Below are 23,351 nucleotides of genomic sequence, written 5' to 3'. Positions count from 1 at the left end.
AGGGTGCCCGGCTGGCCACCGGCTGGCTGGGGCACTGGCCCCACCCTCCGAGGGGCACGTGCCATCTGTGGCTACTCTCCAGCATTTTCCTGCCTGTCAACGCCAACACTCAAAGGCATAGACCCAGTGGGCAAAAGTGAGGGACTGACCATCTGACGTCTCTTGGGAAACTTCATGGACCCCCAGCTCTTTACAGCACCCAGTCCACACACATTGCTCTGGTTCCCGTGTTCGTGTGGCACCGCCGCTGCCCACCTCAACGCCACTCACCTCCCACCGGCCCTCCCACTCCTGAACTAGGGGGAGGTGGCCGGCAGCCAGCGCACATCTCTGGGAGGCCAGCTGGAGTGGTCACTCTCTGCGTACACGGCACTGGCGTCCACTGTGCGCCCAGAGCAGTCAGAACGCTGCGTGGCCCTCGGGGCTTGATGGCCACCTCTCTGCTTCTTCGTCACTCCGCAGTCCCCTCTGCCCAGCAGCGGTTCTTCCTGCCCCTGCGGGGACTCACTTCCCCAGGAGAGCCCCACCTGAGCCCCCACAGTAGGCAGCACTCCCCCGCCCCTCAGAGTCGCTGTCCTTCCCCTCCATGTGTGTGTCGCTCATCACCCCTTGACGTGTCCTGTGATGAGCTCATCCCCCAGAGCTCATCACAGAGCTCATCAGCCCGCAGAGCACGGCTGTGGTCCCTCCTGCTTGTTCTGGACCTCCCGTGTTGGCCAGGGAGGCTCTTGGCCAAGGCCTCCTGCACCGATGGCTGACTTGTGAAAAGTGGGTGATATGAGTGCCCAGGGAAGAAGGAGCCTGAGAGCACTTCCTCTGAACTAAAATAACTAAACAGCTAAACTACAATAGTCTGTTATATATATATATATATATATATATATATATATATATATATATATGCTTTTTTTTTAAGCCCCACACTGGGTGTGGAGCCCAATGGGGGGCTCAAACTCACGACCCAGAGATCAAGATCTGAGCTTCAATCAGGAGTTGGAGGCTCAACCCACTGAGCCACCTAGGGGCCCCAACCCCAAAATGATACTGTGTTCCTTCGCAGGATCTTCCATTTCTGGGATAACCAGATGCATAACAATGGGACAAAAGGACACTGGTGAGGGCAGGACAGGGAATGAGGTCTCTGGAGAAGCCTGCTCCTGGTTCCCTGGGGAAGCCCAGGAGCCAGCTGTCCAGGGGACCCCTCTCTGTGGTTCTGCATGCAGGTGCGCCATCTGCTGGGAGAAGGTGGGCACGGCAGTCCTGCCTCACGCAGGCTCTTCAATGTGTAAGACAAAACCTATAGGATTATTCTGTACCTACAATACAGATAATTACATATAGGAAAAGGAAATGTGTAGACAAGGAATAAGCAAGAAGGAAAGACAGAAAAATTTAAGCACGTCAGTCTTCTGCTACAACAGAGGATTTTTTGTTTTAAAATACATATTTAAGTTTTTCTAACATAAACGTCTCATTAGAGGGGATTTGGAGGTTAGGTAGCATGGGCACAGCTGACCCTGCACGGCAGTCACTGACTGGACAACCAGAGCCCTGGTGGTGAGGACTGTTGCACGCTTGCTGGGTGCTGGGGCACCAGGACAGAGCGGGGCCCCCCAGGGACGGGACAGACCTTGGAGCGGACACAAGGAGGGTGCTGCGAGCCAACGGGGTGTGGGAGGGAGCGACGTCCCACACAGGCGCGGTCCAGCTGGAAGTGGCCTGGGCCTTTCAGAGAGGGACCTGTGCTCCGACACAGACATCTGGGCCCCAGGCAGCCCGGGAGCCCCGTCTGCAGCCCGGGACGCCTTCCTCTTGCCATAGAGGCTTTAGCCACATACAATGGTGGAAATGCCGTAAGAGAGGCCCAGGCCACTTGCTGAAGACATAAGCCTCTCCAAGTAGAGGTACTGTGTGAAAAGACAGCGTAAGGTCTACCGTCTAACCATGGCCAAGCATACGGTTCTGGGGCAGGACAGGCGTTGCCGTGGCTGGGAGGCCGGCCCCGCCCTCCACCCCAGCACCTCTCCACCCACCCCGCGGGAGCCCGTATCTGCCTCCTGCCTCTGTGGACCGGCCACAGCAGTGCATCAACAGAGTACGTCCCCTTGCCTCTGTCTTATTCCCCCAGCACAACACCCTCGAGGTCCATCCCATTGTAAGGGGTTCTGGTGAGAAGGCAACTCGGGTTGATGGGTCCCTCCCGGTCTGTCTGCTGCCCTCTCTGCCCACACGGATCCACGGCCTTTTAGCCCCCCGTGCCACCTCCCCCCCACCCACTATGACTAGCAATAGCTCATGGGTCTCCAATGGAGCATCACTTGAAACAGTTTCAGGGAAAAAATCCAGAATGTTTCCCTTGTGTCATATAATCTATGCACCTCGTTTAAAAATAGGCTAGGCCTGGGGAAAATACATTCCAACTGTTTACCATTATTGATATTCCTAAATACACCACTTCTCCTGGGAGAAGTTAAATGACTATTCCTTCTTTTACTGCCTTCTTCCCAAAATATACCACGGTCCTCCCCCTTCAGACACATCCAGCTCACAGACACTCCCCCGATGACCTTGAAAGGATTCATTAACCAACTGCCAATTTGCATAAAAGCAAAAATTAATTTAATCCCAGGACATTTATGACACTCGCAAGCTGCCATATTTTATATTCTGAACATCATTTGCTTGTTAAATCTCTTCTCTCCAGTTGTAGGCATGTGTTCAGCTAGAACACCAAAAGCCGAAAATAACCTTTATTGCAAACTAACATTTATAAAGGTTTTAATGAGGTAGCAAAATTCCTGTAGCCCTAAATTCCTTATGCATGTATTTTTAATAAGTAATTTTTCAATGTTGCCATCTACATCCTTTCTCAAACCTGGGACCTTCCCCCATTTGGTTCAATGAATACTCATCTGGAAGGCAGAGGCAGAGTTTTGTTCTAGGGGAACTGTTCTAGGGGGTTTCGTTTTAGGGGAAATGCGGTTACTCAGGCTGCTCTGCAGTGTGGTTTCCAGTGGCTAATCACAGCTGGAGACACACATGCACAACGATGGGCTTTGTGCTTCGTGAGTTAATCAAGTTCCGAAGAAGCAGTTAACCACCACAAACACCTTTCTCTCAGGTCGCTCTAGATGCGGAGATTTTGCAAGACCTGGTTTATGGATATTACATTTCTTGAAGAGCCACTGGAGTAAATGTGCTCATTTACTGCGTGTGCTGAGTGACCAGGGGGCTCGCTGTGACCCACGTGCCTGTGGCTGAGGGGACAGAGTGTGGTTATGTACTTGGTGGTTATTGTATTGAACATGAACAGAAGAGTCAGTACTTGACTGTCACCCCGGTTTGACACAAAGGACGGTCTGTAAGAACGGGGAGTCTGGACTTTAGGAAACCTCTAGGGTCACTGGGGATTTTCTGGAAGAGTTGTATGCAGAAATTAATTCAAGTGGTCAAGACTATTCACCTGAGTTGGCTGTAGCCTGGGCCTGATCCCTCCTAGGAGCCCACGTTGCCTCCACTGGCCCCAGAGCATCTTAGCCAAGCCCTAAATGTCCCTATTATGGCACCACGCAAGAGACATATGGAGACTGTGCGAACTCGCCGCACGCACCATGTGTGTTCAAACTAGACGGTGGAGCTCCTGGAGAACAGGCCAGTGTCGCTGTGGACACTGGGTCTCCCCATCGCAGAGCACCGGTGGGTCTGCCTACAGTGGCTGCTATGTCTGCCGTCATAGGCGGACGATACGACCCCATCACCTGCTTTGTTGCGAGCCACCTGTCCTCAGCCTCTAGTGCAGACTCTACCAGCGAGGGAAGCAGAAGCAGGGGTCCAGGGATTGGAGACACGAGACCAGGGCAAGCTCCTGTCATTGCCCCAGATACTGCCTTCCCAAGCCCAGTCTCTACAAAGGAGCTGAGGCACTGAGAGGTTACCGATCCCTTGTCCCGACTTTCCACTAAGTAAAAAGCATGCAGGACCAGAGCCGGAGTTCCCTCCTTGTCCAGCAGCTCTACCTACCCTCTCAGCCCCAAGGCACAGGCCTTCGACCAGCACTGTCATGAAACCAGTTTAGGCCTATTGGGCTGCCTGAATCTCAAATGCCCTTGGGGTACATGGACCTAACCTCGAAGACTGCTGCTATGATTAGCTTCGTTGCCATTATGTTACAGAAATATGGGTCAGAACAATGTTTTCATACATACAAACCTTCTTAAAAAATAAAACCACAATTTAAGTTTTGAAAGTACATGACCCATGACCTTGAAAACTCGGCCTTCCTTACAGCAGATGTAAATCATTTGTTGCACACAATTCTTCCCTTAGTACACAGGTCAATGAACTAAGGCCACAAGCCATGTCCCGTCCGTTGAGTGTTTCCGCAAATAAAGTTTTATGGGAACACAGCACATTGGTTCCCTTACCCAAAGTCTGTGGCTGTGATGGCAGAGCGGGTAGTTTCAAGAGGAAACGTTTGGCCCCTGAAGCCAAAGATACTTATGTCTTGCACCTCACAGAAAAAGTTCGCCACCCCTGCTCTGGTAGAAAACACGGAGGGAGGAAATGACAAATATTTCAGCAGAGTCTGGATCAATATTACACAAAAGCAACAGTCTTTAGTGGGTTTCTCCCCCAAGTCTATGCACGCAAAAAGTAACCATTAGGGAAAGAAGAGCAGATCTTACCAGAAGGTCTGTTTGGCTGTCTGGATGACATTTGCAGACGTCTCCACGTCGATGTAGTCATAGTGCAGGGTGCCAGGGTCTGTGGAGGACCCCGTCTCGGCCAGCAAAATCCCAATCCACCTGCCCATGTCCTCCGAAGAGGAGGCCTGGAGAGAAGGGAGAAGTGGGCACGTATTTAAGTGGCGGTAAGGAGTCTCTCATTCCTCCACACGTCTGCCCAGACCCTGCATAGCAGCGAGGGGTGGGCGTGCGCCTGGAAGCACGTGGGGAGCACGAAGAGGCACAGAGACGTGGTCTGGCTCACGTGATGCCCTCACACACGTGCACACTAAGTCCTGGAGCAGGATGTCACGGCATGATGTCCACCTGAGGAAACAAAATCGGAGTCCTGGGGTGCCGCGCTGTCACTTTGGGGAAAGGCAGCAGGTGTGTGGTGTGGAAATTACCATGGGGAGTTAAATCTCAGCTGAAGGAAGTTGCCTAGAAAGCGTCATTAATTTGGCAACAAATTCTGGCCAGGAGGAGCTCCTCTAGCCTCTGCTGGCCTGAAACCTCATGGGGCCCATGCCTCCCTGGGGCCCGCCCGAACTCTGTCTCTAGCGCACCAGACCCTCTTTAGCCCTTGCTGGGGCCTCCTAACCTGGCCTTTTCTAATTCTCTTGATTAGATGGTACAAACAACTTTCATTCCATCTGTTGTGTTTGTACCAGTGGCATTATGCTTTCTAGTCAGTAGCTGCTTTATATGTGACATTTTTGAGATGTTTGAAATGGTCCCCACCCCAAATTGAACCTGTTGAATGTGCAGATTTGAGTGAGAGCCCTAAGATCCTGTTCATTAAATTTTTAAGTTGTCTTCATTATGTGATTTAGAAAATCAGAAATTTTACATTTATACTGGTATTCAAAACATCTGATTCATCAGAATATAATGTTTAAGATTTAGGGGACACTGAGCTATTTAGTAAGTGCATGAGTTAATGGAATGTGAAAGAAAAAACAAATATTTTCATTAAAATTACTAATTTTTAAAATAAAGATCTATTTTTAAAATTTATTTATTTGAGAAACATGGAGAAAGAGCACAAGCAAGGGGAATGGCAGGCAAAGGGAGAAGCAGGCTCTCCGCTGAGCAGGAAGCCCAACATGGGACTCGATCTCAGGACCTGGGGGATCATGACCTGAGCCTAAGGCAGACGCTTAACGACTGAGCCGCCTGGGCTCCCCAGAAAGATCTATTAGGTTTAACTTAAGGACTAAAGAGAATGAGGCTTTCTATTTATAGCCCTGGCAAGTTGAACATAGCTTGGGATACACATAATCGTAAATAGTCCCAGAGCCATTAACGTGACAGAAGCCATTTTTCCCGTGCTCATGCAGTTGGCTGTAACCAGACCTCCCTAGCCAGGACTGAGGGAGGCACCAGGACAAGCCACAGGCACTCCAGTCTCGTGCCTCACAGAGGGAGAGTGTAGCCAATGTTCGTGGAATTAAAATGAATTCATTTGAATACTTGGGTAAGTTAAAATCCCATATGTTATCTTCATTGGAGGTCCTTCTGTCCTTCCCCAAAACAAAATCTGCAGCCAGGCTGTGTCCACGACTGCGCCCATAGTGACTGGCTGCTACTATTCTATCTAAGCACTTTAAACAAGTATTTGAACACTCTATGAAACATGAGAGATTGATACAATTACTCTGGAGCTTATAAACATGTTCTCTTCATAAAAAAATAGTCTTGTAAAATATTCTCTTGTAAAGCCTGGGTGGCTCAGTGGGTTAAGCCTCTGCCTTTGGCTCAGGTCACGGTCTCAGGGTCCTGGGATCCAGCCCTGCATCGGGCTCTGTGCTCAGTGGGAGCCTGCTTCTCCCGTCTCTCTGCCTGCTTCTCTGCCTACTTGTGATCTCTGTCAAATAAATAAATAAAATCTTAAAAAAAAAAAAAAAAACAACCCTGTGATGTTGGGCTGAAATGAGAGGTATTAGTTACAATCCCATGGCTCTTAAAAAGAAATAGATATAGAAGTGTATATATGAGTGCACATCCATGTGTCTACAAAAGCTCACACACACACCCATGATTCCACCAGGAGGAATCCTGAAGACATGGTTGAACCCAGGCCTGGGCCAAGGAAAGGTACAAGCTGAGCCTAGAACATTCTTATCAAAGAATGACAGGTCCCATGGCGTCTTACCACAAGGACACAGCAAAGGCTGCAGGGCCTAGTTCAGGCCTTCCACTGACCCAGTCTGGGATGATTCTACCCAAGTAAATCACAACAAGAAAGCATTACAGTCACTGATTAAAACGATACTCTCAGAATCCCCACCAATATACAGAAAGGGATTAATAATTAAATGGGAGGGAGGGGAAACCTTTCTCACAGCAGATCTGAACGATGAGCATAGAGGCGTAATGGAGTTACAAGGTCCCCACTGAGCGCCCGTCATTCTGGTGACTGCCCCAGGCAAGCCTCATCCCTGGAAACTGACATTAGCAGGTGCAGCTGGGAGGCTAATGGGCTGTTCCCATAGAGGGCCTCGAAGTACCTTCCCATGTGAGGCTTCTAGAGACGAAGGGGAGGTCCGGTGAGCGTGCGGTGGAAAGCACACAGACACCCAGCCCAAGGGGGCGCAGTCAAAACCCCTGGCCATGGGGCAGAGCCACAGGTGAGCCTGCCGGTGGGAGGTGCTGTGCCACCCACCACCGCTTCCACAGGCGCTGGCTGGGAAGCCCACCTGGAGCCCAACAACAGCAGGGAAACGGCATGCGCACCCAGACCGAGTGGGCCTCTACACAGGAACTGGTCCATACCCTCCACATGTCTTGCCACCATGAAACCAGCCAGCTGGAGAAAGGGACAGCGGCTGAGGCGACACACAGTCTGGGGTCTTCTCCTGCATACAAGGGACACTGTCCAACTCGGAAAAGCTGGCACTGTCCAACTCGGAAAAGGCACAAGAGGGCCTCCCTCCCCAGGCCACCCCCGGGGCTGCCCCCTCCCCCTTCCGGGATCAGGCATGCGCCAGCTCAGACCTCCATCCCCTTGCTCCTTGTCCCCGGGCTGCTGTTGAAGCTCACACGGGAGACCTGCCTTATTTCACACCAAGGCCACAGTTTCCCACTTTCTCCCCAGCACGCACCCCACAGTTTTCAGCCTGCATAAATCTTATTAAGTACAGACTTTGACTCAGTGCTCACATTTTACAGGTGAATCAAAAAGTTGAGGGAGAAAAAAAAGATGCGGTGTGATCCCAGTGTGGGCAGAACGAGGACGGGGGCGCAGACTTGAGGATTCCAGGAGGTCCCAGGACCACGAGTCTGCAGCTGGCCGCAGTCAGCTGCAGTCCATCCAGGCCAGCCTCACGGGCTATCAGCCCGGGGTACAAAGAACTCCAGTGTTAGTCTTCCCCCACACCCCCCGCCAAAAATAGTCATTTCTGTGAAGAGTCTCGGAAACAATCTCCTATCTCCTATCAGGACCTTTGAGATGGCCTCATGGGCCACCGTGATCTTGGCCCCAAGGCCTGGACTCGCTCCCTATCCATCTATCACTACAGTCGTTCAGAATCTGGCTCTATGCCTAAGTAAGGGACTGCCCCTGAGCCGTTCCAGCAAACCTAAGGCAGCCTCGTTCCCGCCACTGACACGGCCCTTGTCCGCCAACTCAGAGGGTTCCAACCCCTGGTACGCGGGCACAGGTGTGTGTGCGTGTGAGTCTTTGCATCTTAGTCACAATAATGTGAACGCACAAAAAGAGAAAAGGAGGTCCGAATTCACAGTGGGCAGAAAATATATAGTGTAACAGAGGGAAAGAACACTGCCAGTTTTCAGCAGAGAGCTAAGAAACCAGCTCCATTTGCTCTTCTGCTCTGGAGAAGAATTCGTTCCAGGAGAGCAGGCAGACATGGAACGAACGCACACAAAGCCGAGGGCTCTTCAGAATTAAAGACGTTCTTTCTGTTTCTGTAGGATTGGCACGCGAGCCACGGTCTATGAGGTTGTCTAAAAACCTGTGTTTCATCTGTATAGAAGAATATTCCTAAGGGCAAGTTAAAGAAATAACGTTGTTTCACGGTGGACCACAGTCAGGGGAAAAACGAGTTATTTTTCTGCTGCTTTCAGGAACCAGTACACTGTACGGAGTCCCGTATCTCATCTCCATGCAAAGGCACGCGGGGGAAAGGAAGCCTGGTGCAGGACAGCTGGTAAGAACAGGCACCAGCCCAGGGAGGAGGCAACAGAAAAGGCCAGCAGAGACCCCCACAGCGGTGGGGGAGGCACGAAGGACACGGCTGGAAGCCACGGTGTCCCGGGGAAGGATCTCGGGAGCGTGGCCGCGGATGGCACCTTACCTCCAGCACGGCCACCTCTTGCCCATTGCGAAGCAGTCGGAAGGTCAGGGGATGCTTGGAGTCCAAGCCCGGGATCACGTCACAGCCTCGGAGAGGAACAGACACGATGTGGGTCTTGAGATCGGTCCTGTCCTTGTGGAAGATGAGTCTGTTGTCCTTGACTCGGCACCAGCGCTCCCGCCAGCGGCTGTTGGAGAGCACGTTGAGATAGCCTGCGAGGGACCGACGGCGGGCGGTCAGCACCCGGAAACCAAACCCGCACCCTCCGCGGCCTGGCCACTCCCTTCAGCCAGCTCTGGGTCTCCTCGTGAGGCAGACAGCCCACCCCAGAAGCCCCCGCGCTCCTGCAGTTTGAGGATGTTGTCAGACAGGTGAAGCCCACCCGGACGGGCTTGAACGGCTTCGGTCTGAAAGCCCGTGTCTCTGACCCTGCATGACACTGTTACCACTATGGGGAGACCCGTGTACCCCTGCGCACGGGATCGAACTGTGAGGACCACCACCGTCATTTCTAAAAGAGGAAGGCTCAAACACGAGAAACTGATCACCCTCATTTGTCACAAACAAATGAGCAGGCAAGCACACACCACGGGAGCTGAGGAGGCATGGGATCCAGGTTTCACGGGGTGGCGGCCTCGCATACCAGCTCCACAATGCAAGGAGGAGACCGCCTCCTGCCTTTGACATGGAGGAAGGCGGTGACATGGCACAGAAAACTCAGGTCCAAGAGGAAGAAATAAAACGAGGATGCTTGAAGTCATCCAGCCATCTTGTCAGCTCACGCACGTGTGCACACGTGCCTATGCCCACACACCCCGAATCCTCTCCAGTTCTGATTTTTATGATGCCTTCCCAAAGGGTTTGGGAGGATGCACCTGGCTTCTCTCTGGGTCTCTACCACACTTTTTTTCTGCATCTGCACATCATTAGCCATGGATAAGTGCTAGGCAATCCCAGAAAACAGAACCCCAAGCACTCAGGTAAGTCACAGGGCTCCATGACACTCTCTGCCCAACAGATGAACACTCGCTCAATGAATTCCCGAAGTGAACATGCAGAGTGGAAGTTTGCCTTCGGCTCAGCGTGACATCCGTTCTACTGATAACCCCTAAATGCCAGAAGCACTGCTTCTCCCGCAACCAAAGCTTACACTTGGGGCCCACATGGCTGTGTTTATGAAATAAGAGAGAAGGGGGAAAAGCCAACCCAATGGCTCAAGGGCAAGGGACCCAAGTTCCTTGTATTTTGCATATTTAGGAGGGAGTGCAGGGAGGAGAGAGGCTGGGGTCTGACTGGAGTCTGAGGGGGCTCCTCTGCAAAGGAGTGGGGTTACCCCTGACGTGGGACTGGGGCAGGCCACCTGGAAAACCGGACCTGAGGCTTTTAAAAAATTTTTTTAGAAGATTTTTCTTTGTCAGAGAGAGAGAGAGAGAGCGAGAGAGAGCGAGAGAGAGCACGTGTGCACAAGGAGGGGAGAGAGAGGACTGCGCCAAGCATGAGCCACCATGCGGGGCCAAGGCCAGATGTGGCGGTGTATCTAAGAGGAAGCAGGTGGCGCACGGCAGATGTCCAGGAACTCAGGGAACTCACGGGGGAGTGAGATTCACGGGGAAGTCCTGCCCTCCAGGATACTCACAGACCTTGTGGCTGGGGTGGGCGTGAGGGACACCCCCCATGCCCGAGTGGTTCAGGGGCAGGCACAGGGACGTCTACAGGCCTGGCAGCATGTGAGCACGGGAGACAAAGGCTTGAAACATCCAATGACTGGGTGATAGGAGCCTTGGAAACGACCGTAGGAGCCTGGCCTTGACGCACACGGGGACAGGAAGTGAGGTGTTACGACGTCTCTTGAGGAATCTAAGCTGTAAGACCTCAGAGCACAGTGGACTTCTCGGTGACAGTGACCACGTTCCATTCAAGCTGGTACGTGACTGTCTACTGAAGAACTCGGCACTTGGGGACAGTGTCTCGGGGCCTCGGTGGTCATGTGGAGGGAGCAGTTCCTGAGCACATTCCACTCAGCAGGGGGTGGTCATCCTTGGGACAGGTCAAGGCACTCTCAGGACATTTCCTTCCCCGAGTGAACCCGGCCCAGTCACCAAAGTTATGGATCTCTTGACATTTGAGTCATAAAAGAGATGATTATATTGGACAAACCCTCATTTTATTTAGAGCATGACATCATAGGAAATGACCACGTCTTAATGCCTTTCTCAGATTTATTTTCAGTTCCGAAAAGGGAAGAGCAAAAAGAAAATCACAGCGGGTGAGGCCTGTTTCTATGAACAGGAAAGCCCGTGGTAACCAGGCTCACTGCCCTTTGCTCTTCTCTGAGAGGGGCAGCCCTACAGTCCCATCTTCCGGCGGGCGGGAGCCCAGGGAAACGAAGACAGTCCATCGGAGGCATCTGGGGTCACAGGGTAGGTTCCCATGCCCCCTGACATGCTGATGGGGTGGGGACACTGGGTCTCAATGGGCCCCAAGCATAGTTCAGCTGGACCACAAACCGGCCACCAGGTGGTGCCAGAGTGCAGCCAGGCCTGGGGATGTGCAGACCACCGGGTCCTCCAGGAGTCCTCCAGAGGTCCTCCAGTGAGAACCGCACTCCCCACCCCAGGCTCACCCGCCAGCCCAGGGCAGTTCCATGAACTGCATGAGGCAATTTCAACGCAATTTGATTTCTTTTTAGATCCCATCCATCGCACTAGGTGAGATGTTATGGGTAGTATCTTTGCAGTTGGGAATGTCACTGGTGTTTTGAGATTATTCTTGCTCTGAATTCGAAGATTGCTCGCAAAGCCATGGAAAGAGGCTCAAGGTTTCATTAAAGCTATAAAATTAACGTTATGGGCCCGAGATTAAACAAACGCCTGAGCAGAGGGGGGACAGACCCAAATGCTCTTGCATTCCACCATTTTGAGCCCTGGGATCCTGGCCTCCGTGTGAGCTACTCTTGAGTTCAGGCAGCTACGGAAGGACAGGTAAAGTGGGGCCAAGTGTCCCCGAGTTCCCCTCTGTGGGGCGGGACATGTGGCGTCTGCCTGCCAGGCCTGTCTCGGTTTATAATCAGCTGGGAGGAGACGTCAGGGGAAAGAGGGTATACCAAAGGTCATGATGCTGCCAACGGCCAGACCCTGTCCCCCCGGCGCCCAAGCCCCCACCTAACCTTAGGGGCCTGTCTTCCAATAGATGCACGTGCCCCACAACGGGGATGCTGATGCCCCAGCTCAGTGACTTATACCAAGAATTCCTTCCGCCTCTTGATGAAAGGTCGCCTGATTTTTTGTGGGGTAGATTGTAATAGAAGGTAAGAAAACCCCTCCCGCTGGAAACTACACAAAGTCCCCAAAGAGCTGAGCTAGGAGGGGCCCTGGAAACATCCAGCAAGGCTGTCAGGCTAGATCAACTTCTGCTGACCCCTGGGACCCTCCACATGGGGCCTTCCGTGTTTCTGATGACCCAGGCCACACACCGGCACTGCCATGACGCTGCCTTGAATCCGTCTGCGTGCTCAGGTCTTTTAAAAAATAAGCATGTCAGGTGAACCAATGAGCGATCACAGCAAGCGTTTACTGAGTGTAAATTATGACCTCGTTATGAAGCACCGAGCTTAGCGCTCATGATTTCATCTTTAATTTCCTTAGGAGAACAAGGTCAGGAGGAGCCTGTCTCACAGAGGGAAGAGCCTGAGGCTCAGGGAGGCAACACAATTTGCTTAAGCTAATTTATTGTGTCTGTGAGCTGGCTGAGCTGCCTTTGGCTGCCAGGCTCTGTGCCGGGAGCCGGGGCACAGTTGGGGTGCACGGGAGTTCTTGGCCTCACCGCGAAAGGCAGGAGAGACCGCTGCAGCATTGCCCTGAGACAGGACCATCAGAGGCTCTGACCCGGGCCACAAAGAGACTTGGATTTCAGTGCAGGACCCTGTTTGCGCAGCTCCCAGCTGGTAGCCGGGACGGTGCAGAGAAGGTGGCCAATCAGGAGGCCGGAGTGAGGGTCCAGCAGGGGACAGATGGGGCAGAGAGGGAGAGGACACGCATCTCCAGACAACAACTGCTGAGTTCCTACACAGGCTCGTGAGCACCAGCGAAGGGCAAAGAGAAGGTCCTTCTTTGCTCAGGGGACTGGCACCCACCTCCGATCATGGTGTGCAGTGGTTGTGCACAGCGCTCCCCCAACTGACACCCCCAGCACTGCCCAGCCTCAGGGCAGGAAGGAACAGCGCTGCCAGGCTGCCCGGGGGACTCACTGCCCCTCTTCGCTCCCCGGGGGAACGATCTCCCATCCCCCAACAGGATCGTTATTACGCATCTAGAGACCCATCTGCCCAGCTACATTTCACAGAAGAGCTGGATTCGAACCCAGGTCGTGGTTGCTCTTGGGAGCTCTCCTCTGCCTGCCTAGCAGCACGGTCCCTCTGGCCTGGCTCTTCCGGCCCTGCTCACCGTGCAGGGACCACGGCTGCACGGCCCCAGCTTGGCACGACAGGGGTCTCGGGCCTTCATCCAGCTGACATTTTCTGCCTACGACTTTGCAGCTATACCCAAACCACTGAGAACAGTCATTTCCCCCTTCCTTTCTCTACAGGCCCCTTCTCTGGCCCCTAGACAAGGGGAAGAGCCACAGGACAGTCTTAAAATCTTGTGGACAGAGGACGTTCTCTTAATAGAGGCTAAAGATGTCCCCTGAGCTGTTTGGTAGAAATCCATCCATGGGTAATTACAGGCTCCAGATTCCTCCCTTCCTGCCCTCAGCGCGACCGACTATGTTTCCAAGAAAGTGCCAGCAGCAGGATTTCCTGCAAGGCCTGCTCACCAATGCAGGGAGGCTCGTTATGAGGGGTTTGAGTAGGCAGTTGCCGAAGGCGGGGGCAGAGCTGGGTCAGCGGGCCAGCTTACCCCCCCCAACACACCCTGCCGCCACTGGCTGTGCCATGGCTTTGCGGGGCTCTGTGTTCTGGTTTGTAATGAGGGTCTGGACCCCACTGTCTGCCTTGCCTGCCACATGAATGTGGCTTTTCATGAGAGAATTCCTACTTCTTCCGCGGACCTAGAGCAGTTTAAAACACAAAAACAAGGGCCTCCTGGGTGGCTCAGGTGGTTAAGTGTCTGATTCTTGGTGTTTTGGCTCAGGTTGTGATCTCAGGGTCCTAGAATCGAGCCCCACGTTGGGCTCCACACTCAGTAGGCAGCCTGCCACAGATTCTCTCTCCCTCTCCCTCTGGCCCTCTCCCACTCCTGCACACACTCTCTCTTTCTCTCTCTCTCAAATAAATAAACCTTTAAAAAAAAAAGTCAAAAATGAAGCTGAAAAAGCAGTTCCCTTTGTTGGCTAATTCCTTCCTTCCATTTTTCATCTCTGACTCCCCTGCGGGGCCAACCCACAAGGACAAACCATCCCACACCAAGTGCTTCTCGCAGCACTGGGGGAGGCAGGGTAGACAGGAAAGAGCACTTTGGCTCCAACAGATTCACATTTTTCCTTCTGCCCCTCGGTGCCAGAACTCTGTGTGGTCCGGTGTCGTTCTGCCCCCTCGGCGTACCACCATCCAGGGCGGCCAAGGCTTGACAAAGGACGTGACCGTACGGGGCCCACTGAAGTCTCACACGTGGGGCTGCCTAGATCCCCAACTGTCAAGGCCAGAGGGAGCGGGGACCTAACCCCGGACCTGCTCTCGGGGCTCAGCTCACACCTGGCTCCTGTACGCTCTGGCCCCCACCCACAGTGACACCCCCTGCACCCTCCCTGCCGCAGCGCCAACTCCTCCTATTGCCCTGACACAGTTCACGCCCTGGGACGTGATGGCTGTCGAAGGGGTTCAAATCTGTCTGTATGGCCAATGTTGGACGCTTGGGGCAGTTTATCCCCCAGCCAGGTCCCATCCGTAGGCAGATGGATGCTCACTGCAACACCAGGGCGAGCAGAATGGGTTTGCAGAGGGACGCGACCAGGGACCTGGTGACAGGACATGGGTTGGGCCACTGGGGTGTCCGGGCACCACAGCCCAGCCTCAGTTCCTAATAGAGGCCAAAGCCTCATCGCCTGGCTTCTAGGGCTGTTCTCCAGCTAAGGGCTGTGTGGTGGCCAAGAAAACAGGACCCCTGTACAACCCCAGCCTCCGTCCCTCCCCAGCGGCCACCCTGTCTGCCTCCACCCCAGGGTCCCGGGGAGACGCTCCCACTGCCCTGGTTTCCCTCCTCTTAGTCACCGGGTCACACTGCACGTCTCTGCCCATGGCCCCTCATTCAGAACCGTCTCTGCCACGTAAACGGAAACCCTGGGAGGGCTGGGGTTATGTTGCCAGTGCCCACCCTATCCTGGGGATGCGGGGGGCAGCTGCTCGGAGAGGACTCCCGTTGACTGGCTGAGGATGGGGTGGTCCAGCAGGCTGCACTTGAACCTGAGGTCTGAGACAGGCAGTGCTGTCAGGATGCTCGGTTTCCCCTGTCAGCCTGGGGAAGAGCACCAACTGTGACCCTGCTCTTGTGCCACGCTCCGTGCTCTTCCCATCGCTCGCCAAGGCACGTGCGTGTGCCCCAGCTGAGAAACGCTTCAGAGGAAATTGGGAAAACTTCACAGGTTCAAAGAAAGAATTTGCTTTTCGTCTTGAAAGAACCTGAGATCAGGCCGAACCCTTGCGAGATCTTTTATTACGAAGCAGTAAAGACACCGCACGTCTCCCGCTCTCCCGCCATGCTGAGGATCACCAGCCTGACTCGAGCAAGCCCACGGGAAGCAGAGGCCACTGCAGAAGAGGCCACACTCATGGCCAGGCCCCCTCCGTCTTACCGCAGGTGGGGACATCCTCCTCCGCAGACGAGGTCTGCTCATCCGTCGAGGGCTTTTTCTTCCCCAGGCCGATGATCTTGGTGATCTTCTTCCCAGTGACTTTGGACACAGTGCCCTTGGCCTCTGATTTGGAACTTTTTTTCCTCTTGACTGTCAAGAACAACGATGAGAACAAGAAAGTGTGTTTCGATTACAGACTTCAACTGAGAACATTTTTTAAAAAGCCTAAATCATGGTCAGTCTTGTCTTCCTTGATTTCCACTCACTGAGTACCTGCTGTGTGCCGGCGATCGGTGTGGGCCCAGGAGAGAGAAGAAGACAGGTGTTCTGCAGGAGGACATGCACGCATGTGTGCACACACAGAGGCGGCCGGCCCGATGGCACCAGGCCCGTGCAGAGATCTACAGTGGGGTGACGCGGCAGAGACACGGGGCAGCCGGGGAAGCCTTCTGGGAAGGCCAACACAAAGGAAGTTGGGGAAGCTGGAGGAACAGAAGGAGGCAGTGCGGCCATACCTTGGCCAGCTCAGGGAGGGGAGGGGAGCGTAGGGTTCCATCTCATGGCTCAAAGCGAAGAGGTTACATTTACTTTCAATTCTGCTAGCGTTTGCTCCTATTGGGAAAGTACCTGCTGGAAAGAGATCTACCAAGAAAAGAGATCATACTTTGAACTCCCCGAAGACCCCTGATTAATTTCTTGCAAAAGCAGTGGAAAGGGACTCCTTGGAGGAAAAAGCGAAAGTACAGAAGAATGTGAGAATATGCGCCGCTATTTACTACATGAAGGCAGCATGTGGCACGTGTGATAAAATTATGAAGAAACCCTCAAAACTTAGGATGTTCAGCCCAAGTCAGAGCAGGAAAGCCACAGGGGTCCGAGCGGCACATGCCGTGAGCGCATGGCGTGCAGGGAGGGACAGGCTACAGAGGCAACGCTAACTCCCAGCGTTGGCAAATCGTAACTGTCATCAGGGCGGACACTGTCATGCAGCTTGCGGAGAATCTGAGTGACAACACGGCTGGGATAGGGGGAGCCCTGCTGAGATCCGTCACCTGCAAACAGCTTGAGAGTGGGCAAGGGGAGAAGCTGAGGTCGAAGCCACAGTGTATGTAAACCACCGGCTTCCTTCAGCAACGACTTAGCGTCTGTAGGACACAGAGCAGAGCAGTTGCGAAGCCGGGTCACCGTCCTCGTGGAAACAAAGCAGGGGAGTTCTAGATACCGATGCGTTCTCGGACACAGACACCCAGACTTGTCTTTCCGTGAACCTGACTTCCAGCAGGGAGCCAGGAAAGAAATGGCAAACGAGGACAGGGACCGGCAAAGCCCATGCCTGCCGCGCCCCACGCCTGCATGGGGACCTGAGATTGTAGGTTTTTCTGTTTCAGGGCAAAATTTAAAGATAGCTTTCCTGGCTTTGATTATATGTTATGTGCCGCAGGAGGACACAGACAATGCCTTCCCCTGAGTAACTTCCGATGGTGAGAACTGAAATTGCACTCTGATGTGACCGCGTCAGGGAATCACGCGGGCAGAGGCAGAGACCGTGACCTTTCGGCGTGAACCTGGTTGTAGCCCAAGAGTCTGAGTTACTTGGATTTCAAGGTTCTCCGTGGCCTGGCTTGCTGTGTGGTTGAAGGGGATGTCATTTCAGAGCTGGGGGAGGGGGGTGTCTGTTCCCTTCTAGTGCAAGAGCACAGATGAGCAAGGTTGGAGGGCTTCTCCTCTGGGAAGCAGAGGTCCCAGGGCCACGAGCACACAGGCTGTTGGCTTTGCACAAGGAGAACTCCCCCACAACCTGCAAATCCTACTCTCCTCTCAGTCCACACCCCAGGAAGGAAAGTGAAAGTCAAGCCACGGACCGGGAAAAGTTACATGTAAGACACACCAATAAAGGACTTGTATTCAAAATACACAAAGAGCTCTCAGCGGTCAGTAAAGATGAACAAAATCCAATACAAATACGGACAAAGATTTGGATAGACATTTCATCAGATACATGGTTGGCAAAAAAAAAAAAAAAAAACACGCATTAAAAAAGCTTCAACATTACGGAAATGCAAATTAAAGCCACAATTACAGAGTACTAATTTTTGCTTGAAAAGTTGACTTAGGGGGTGCCTGGGTGGCTCAGTGGGTTAAAGCCTCTGCCTTCGGCTCAGGCCATGATCCCAGGGTCCTAGGATCGAGCCCCACATTGGGCTCTCTGCTCCGCGGGGAGCCTGCTTCCTCCTCTCTCTCACTCTCTGCCTGCCTCTCTGCCTACTTGTGATCTCTGTCTGTCAAATAAATAAATAAAATCTTTAAAAGAAAAGAAAAGAAAAGAAAAGTTGACTTAGAAAAAATATAATTCAAAACCCTAATACATCATTCACAGTAGCATCATTCACAATGGCCAGAACGTGGGAGAACCCAAGGGTCCACTGATAGATGGACAGATAAACATAGTGTGGTCCCTCCGGAGGCTAGAATGTCATCCAGCCTTAAAAGGAAGGACATTCTGACACCTGATACCATGGGACAGCCAGCTCTCCTGGCTGCAAAGTCCTTTCAGTGACAAGTCAGGTGAGGAAATGAGCTGCGGGGAGCCTGGGAGTCGGAATACAGACAGGCCGTCTACACCCGGGCCGTCTACACCCGGGCCAGGGATCGGTAGGACGGCAGGTGAAGACGCGTGGGGCTCCCATCAAACACAGGGGTTTCTCTGCACTTCCCACGTGTGACCCGGACCATGCCGTGTCTGTCGCCAAACTTCCAAGGAGACCTGTCCCACAATCAAGGCCTGTGGAGCTGGCGCCCGCCTCTGTTGATTACTCTCGTTTTCATGTTTCAGCGTTTGAGGTCTGGGTGCAAGTAGAACTCACCTTGCTCTTTTCCTTCACACACAGTGACTCCGTTCTCCATGATGCCCTCCCCGTCTGAGCTGGGTCTCTCAGAAGACAGCTTCTGTGAGGGTAAAAAGGATGAAATGACTCTAACCGTGGCTCCCACTGGCCACGTGATGTCTCGTGGATGCATCCACAGTGATCCCCACAGTGGAAGGAAGTGTGGCCAAGTCCACAGCCACACAGAGAGGCTGGCGCTTGGGGACAGATAGGCTGCTAGGTGGCTCACTGCTGAAGCCTCAGAAACAGCAGAGGAACGAAGAACAAACTCACCAAAGTATAACAAACACGCTCTCTAATACCACCCCTATTGCATCCAAATCCTGTTTGCTTGCGAGTAATTTTGAAAAAATATTAAGATTACAAAAGATAGTTCCCTCAGCAAACTGTGTTATCCTTCCAGAAACAGCTCACCATGCACTCAATTTCGTTCTGTCGCCAACCAATAACCGGGTGAGGTCAGACATCGCCCGTAACTCAAACCCTCCGAATATACTCACTGAGACGAGCTACCATAGAACCCGCCCAAGGGCATGCCTGACAACTTGAAATTCTTTCAGGCCTGAGATCTGGATGTAAGGAGCATGATTAGGACCCCAAGCTGGCACCTAAAGAGGAGATGTTGCTTGGAGCTGGGATCATCCATTCTGGTGGGAGACTGTGGCATCAGGGGGTTTGGGAGGAAGAGGAAGTAGGCTGGACACACCTCCCCGCCCCGTTCTGTGCATCATAGCCCAGTGCCACAGAGCCTGGCCAGCTGGAGACATACAAAACATCTGGACGACATGAGGGCAGCAGCTGCTATCAAGGGGTCCGGGCGGTGGTGCCAAAGATAGCAGGTGGGTGTCTGCGATCCTATTGCGATGCCAGGAGGAGTCACAGGGAGGAAATTGGGGCTTTTAGAGGGTACCTGTCATGGGCCAAGTCCTCCAGGGACAGCATCACGAAAGCCAGCACTGCCCCAGCTCTCAGGCCAGGAAGCAGCCCTGGGGCCTGGGTTGGTGGGTCTGACCAGGCCCTCAGAGGATGGTCTTAGATGTCAGAGATCAGAATGGCCAGCGCCCATGGGGAATGGGAGCCCTGATGTGCTCCGCAAAGAGGCATGGGGCAGCCTGTCTGGAAAGAGGAGTGCTTAGCAGCATGAGCCAAAATCGTAAGAAATAGTTCTACCGTTTGGTCTAGTAAGCCAGCTTCTGGAAGTCTCTTCTTGGGTCACAGAGACACAGCAAAGACTCGTGAGCGAGATGCCAAGTACCACGCTATGTTAAACCATCTGAAGAAGGAAGACAGGCCTGGGGCAGGGGGTTCTGATACAAATAGCAGAGATGCACAGATCCAGGGTAACGTGCCTGGTGAAAATGCAGAAGCGCTTGCTGCTTATTACAAGTTTTCAAAAAGCTGGAACACTGCTAACAGGATACAGGGAAGGGAGGGAGAGGCAGCCTAAGAAATTTTATGCACCAGAGCACCCCGCTGGTTAAACCTACACAGAGTGCTGTGGGAAGCTGCCTCCTCTGGCAGCCTCACTTCCTTCCTCCTCTTTCTGTTTCTCTGCACTTTCCGAATTTCTACAGTGAGCAGGCATGGGTTTTGTCATTAGGAGAAAAACAAACAGGCTGGCTGCGTCACAGTGTCTGGGTGAGGACTGGGAGGTTAATTTATTGTGTCTGCTTGGAGGGGGCTGGTGATGAGACTAACACTGAGATCAGTGGATGCAAGTCAGCAGGCTGCCCACTATAATGCAGGTGGGCCTCACCCAATCAGGTGAAGGCTCAGAGCGACCCAAAAGACCCGCTTTCCCCCACAAGAGGGGATTCTTCAGAAGACTGCCAGCAGACTTCATCTGCACCATTGGCTCCCCTGGGTCTCTAGCCCATGGACCTACACTGTTGAGCTGGACCTGCCAGTTCCCATCATCACATAAGCCAATTCCTCATAATAAATCTCTTCAGGGGCACCTTGGTGGCTCAGTTGGTTAAGTGCCTCCAGCTTGGGTCATGATCCCAGGACTCTGGGATCGAGTCCCATGTTGGGCTCCCTGCTCAGCAGGGAGTCTGCTTCTCCCTGTGCCCCTCCCCTTGCTCCTGCTCTCTCTCTCTCTCCAATAAATAAATAAAATCTTAAAAAAATAAATCCTTTGTGTGTGTGCGCATATATATATATATATATATATATATATATATATATTTGTGTGTATCTGTATACATACTTACATAGTTTTGCAATATAAGCCATATTTTACATTTAAATATTATATGTACTTAATAACACACACATACACACACACACACACACACACCCCCTTATCAGTTCTGCTTCCTGGAGATCTCGGGCTGAAACAAGAACAGACAAAAAGGAATTTGTTCACTGGCAGCAGGGGTTAGCTGGGGAGGACTCAGAAGTTTCCAGGACCACAGGCTGCCCCACAAGACCACCGCCTAGCCTGCACAGAGAGGAGACATGTGTGTGTGGTGTGTGTGCAGGCACAGAGGGCACAGACAGAGAGGGCTGGGCATGGCACCCAGCAGTGCTGGGTTCACACATTTCCTGCAAGAAAGACCAACCCTCCAGCCCCACTGCTGGGCTCTCACTTCCAACCAGCCAACTGAATATAGAGCAGAAATGGATGGGGAACGCATCCTGGTCTGTGGGGAATAACCCTTTGGGAAGGCACACTGACATGGTGCCCACCACCTTCCAGATGTACAAGGACCAGCACACAGAGTTCAACTCCGCCACGGGCCAGTGAGCTAGCCTTGAACCCCTGAAATCCTTCTGCATGTTTCAACCCATTTCTGCAGCTATGGCTGGGGGATGATCAAAGCAGCCATATGATCTGTGAAAGGACTAACTCGGGCTTCATACAGAAGTAGGCACTCGAAATGCAGAAACAGAAGGATTGCACTTTTACTCCTACCTCCAAGGGCTAAAATTCTCAAAGAATGCTATCACAGCACCGAGGGAGGGCTAAATCCGTGGTTAGAGCGCTGTTCCTAGGGAGAAAGACGTCCTTACCTTCTCCAGCTCTGTCTTGTGCACCGGGGAGCTCGACGGGGGAGGGCCTTCTGACTCCGCCTGCCCGCTGCAGCCGCTGTAGACGTCTCGGATCACCTACGAGAAGCAGAGATGGGCCTGAGTGATCTCAGAGGGGACGCTGACCTACAGGGCTGAAGCCAGCATGAACAGGCAGAGGTGTACAGCGCAGCGGGGAAGTCTATGGGCCCAGAGGTACTTGCTCTAAGTCCCAAGGTAGGAAGTGCTCATTTGTTGACTCAGCAAATGTTTCCCCGATCCCAGGATGGATGCAGGGTTTAAGATACGGGGAGAATGCATGGCCTTGCTTTCCTGGGGCCTGCATTCCAATGGAAGTTAGATATCACAGCAAACGGTGAGGATCACCCAAACATGAAGGTCAAGTAAGATGGCAGTAGGGCTATAAAGACTGGAAGGTGGTGTTTAATGAAAAGGGAACAGTGAATTGACAAGATCAGGAGGCCTCACTGGGATGACAGGTAGGCTGGGAGGTAAATGCCAAGAGGACCCAGCCACATGAGGAACCAGCAGAAAAGGCTTCCAGACAGAGGGGCCGTGCAAAGGCTCTGTGGTGGATTGGAGTGTTTAAGGCTACTGCCTGGTGCCGTGTGGCAGGAGATGGGGGCAGACCACCAGGAGGCTCCCACAGTGCCTTCAGGCCCAGTGAGGAGGCTGGGTTTGAGCAGCCCATGCCCCAGAGTGACGGGAGTGACGTTCTGGGAGGCCATATGCACCGAGGCCTGGAGAGCTCCACTGTCTGGGGTTTCACCCCAGTCTTCACCTTGGGCCAATTTAATTAACTGCCTGGTGCTCCAGTGCTTCCACCAGTAGAGCAGACACAATGGTTCTACCTGTGGGACATACAAGGCCCGAGACAGTGCCTGCGACGCAGGGGGACACCACTGTCAGAAGTCACAAACAGCACACAAGAACTAAAAAGGAAACGTGCCAGGCCTCCCATAGTGGCCTGGAGCCAAGAGTGGGGCAGTGCAGGCTGTGGCAAAGGCAGGAGGGAGCAAACCAGCGGCTTGCGGAGGATTTCGGAGACCCAGCAGGCCCTGCTAGTGGGTCAGGCAGAGCAGGAGGGAAGTGTCACCTCCCAGGCAGCTGGGTGCTACCATTCAGATGGAAGAGACAGAGAGAAGTAGCAGGTAGGGGAGAAGTGAGGCGGGTGACAATAGAGCAGAGGAAAACTTCTAGGCAGAGCTGGAACTAAACTGGGAGTCAGGGGAGAAGAGGCCCGCTCCCAGACCAGGAGGGGGTGAGTTGCAAGGGGAAGGGCAGACAGAGCAGAATGCAAGTCCAGGACAAGGACCAGAGCCAAGCCAAAGGGGAGAGGCTGGTGCAAGAATGAGCGGGAATGGCCAGGGAAGTGGGGGTGGGAGGGGGGGGGAGTGATGCAGCTCCCAGGAGCAGGGAGGAAGAATTTCCAGAGGAGGCAGTGGAATTTCCACTTCTCCTTCTGGAGAAGGCCAGTGTGCTTGGTGGCAGGAGTTTGACCCTGTCAGGCTGGTTCTGTGTCTCTTTGGTGAAATGCGAGACCAGAGCATCAGCTGCTGGTTCAAAGGCCCAACCTTGCTGAGCCTACTTCTCCTCACCAGCAAAGG

The 23,351-nt window shown here is 53.1% G+C and overlaps 1 protein-coding gene across 6 annotated transcripts in view; it reads right to left on the bottom strand.

Moving 5' to 3' along the window:
• Nucleotides 1–23,351, bottom strand: part of AFAP1 (actin filament associated protein 1) — a 130,237-nt gene that overhangs the window by 18,161 nt on the left and 88,725 nt on the right. For all 6 annotated transcript variants that reach the window (XM_059380272.1, XM_059380280.1, XM_059380288.1 and 3 more), the window contains 5 exons: nucleotides 21,727–21,822; nucleotides 18,691–18,772; nucleotides 15,827–15,976; nucleotides 9,041–9,252; nucleotides 4,686–4,831 (listed from right to left, as the gene is read on the bottom strand). In XM_059380272.1, coding sequence (XP_059236255.1) covers nucleotides 4,686–4,831; nucleotides 9,041–9,252; nucleotides 15,827–15,976; nucleotides 18,691–18,772; nucleotides 21,727–21,822 — 686 coding nt within the window. The remainder of the gene's footprint in view (nucleotides 1–4,685; nucleotides 4,832–9,040; nucleotides 9,253–15,826; nucleotides 15,977–18,690; nucleotides 18,773–21,726; nucleotides 21,823–23,351) is intronic.

The sequence above is a fragment of the Mustela nigripes genome, chromosome 1, assembly GCF_022355385.1.
Source record: "Mustela nigripes isolate SB6536 chromosome 1, MUSNIG.SB6536, whole genome shotgun sequence".
NCBI classification, from domain to species: domain Eukaryota; kingdom Metazoa; phylum Chordata; class Mammalia; order Carnivora; family Mustelidae; genus Mustela; species Mustela nigripes.
This window is presented reverse-complemented; position numbering and strand designations above follow the sequence as displayed.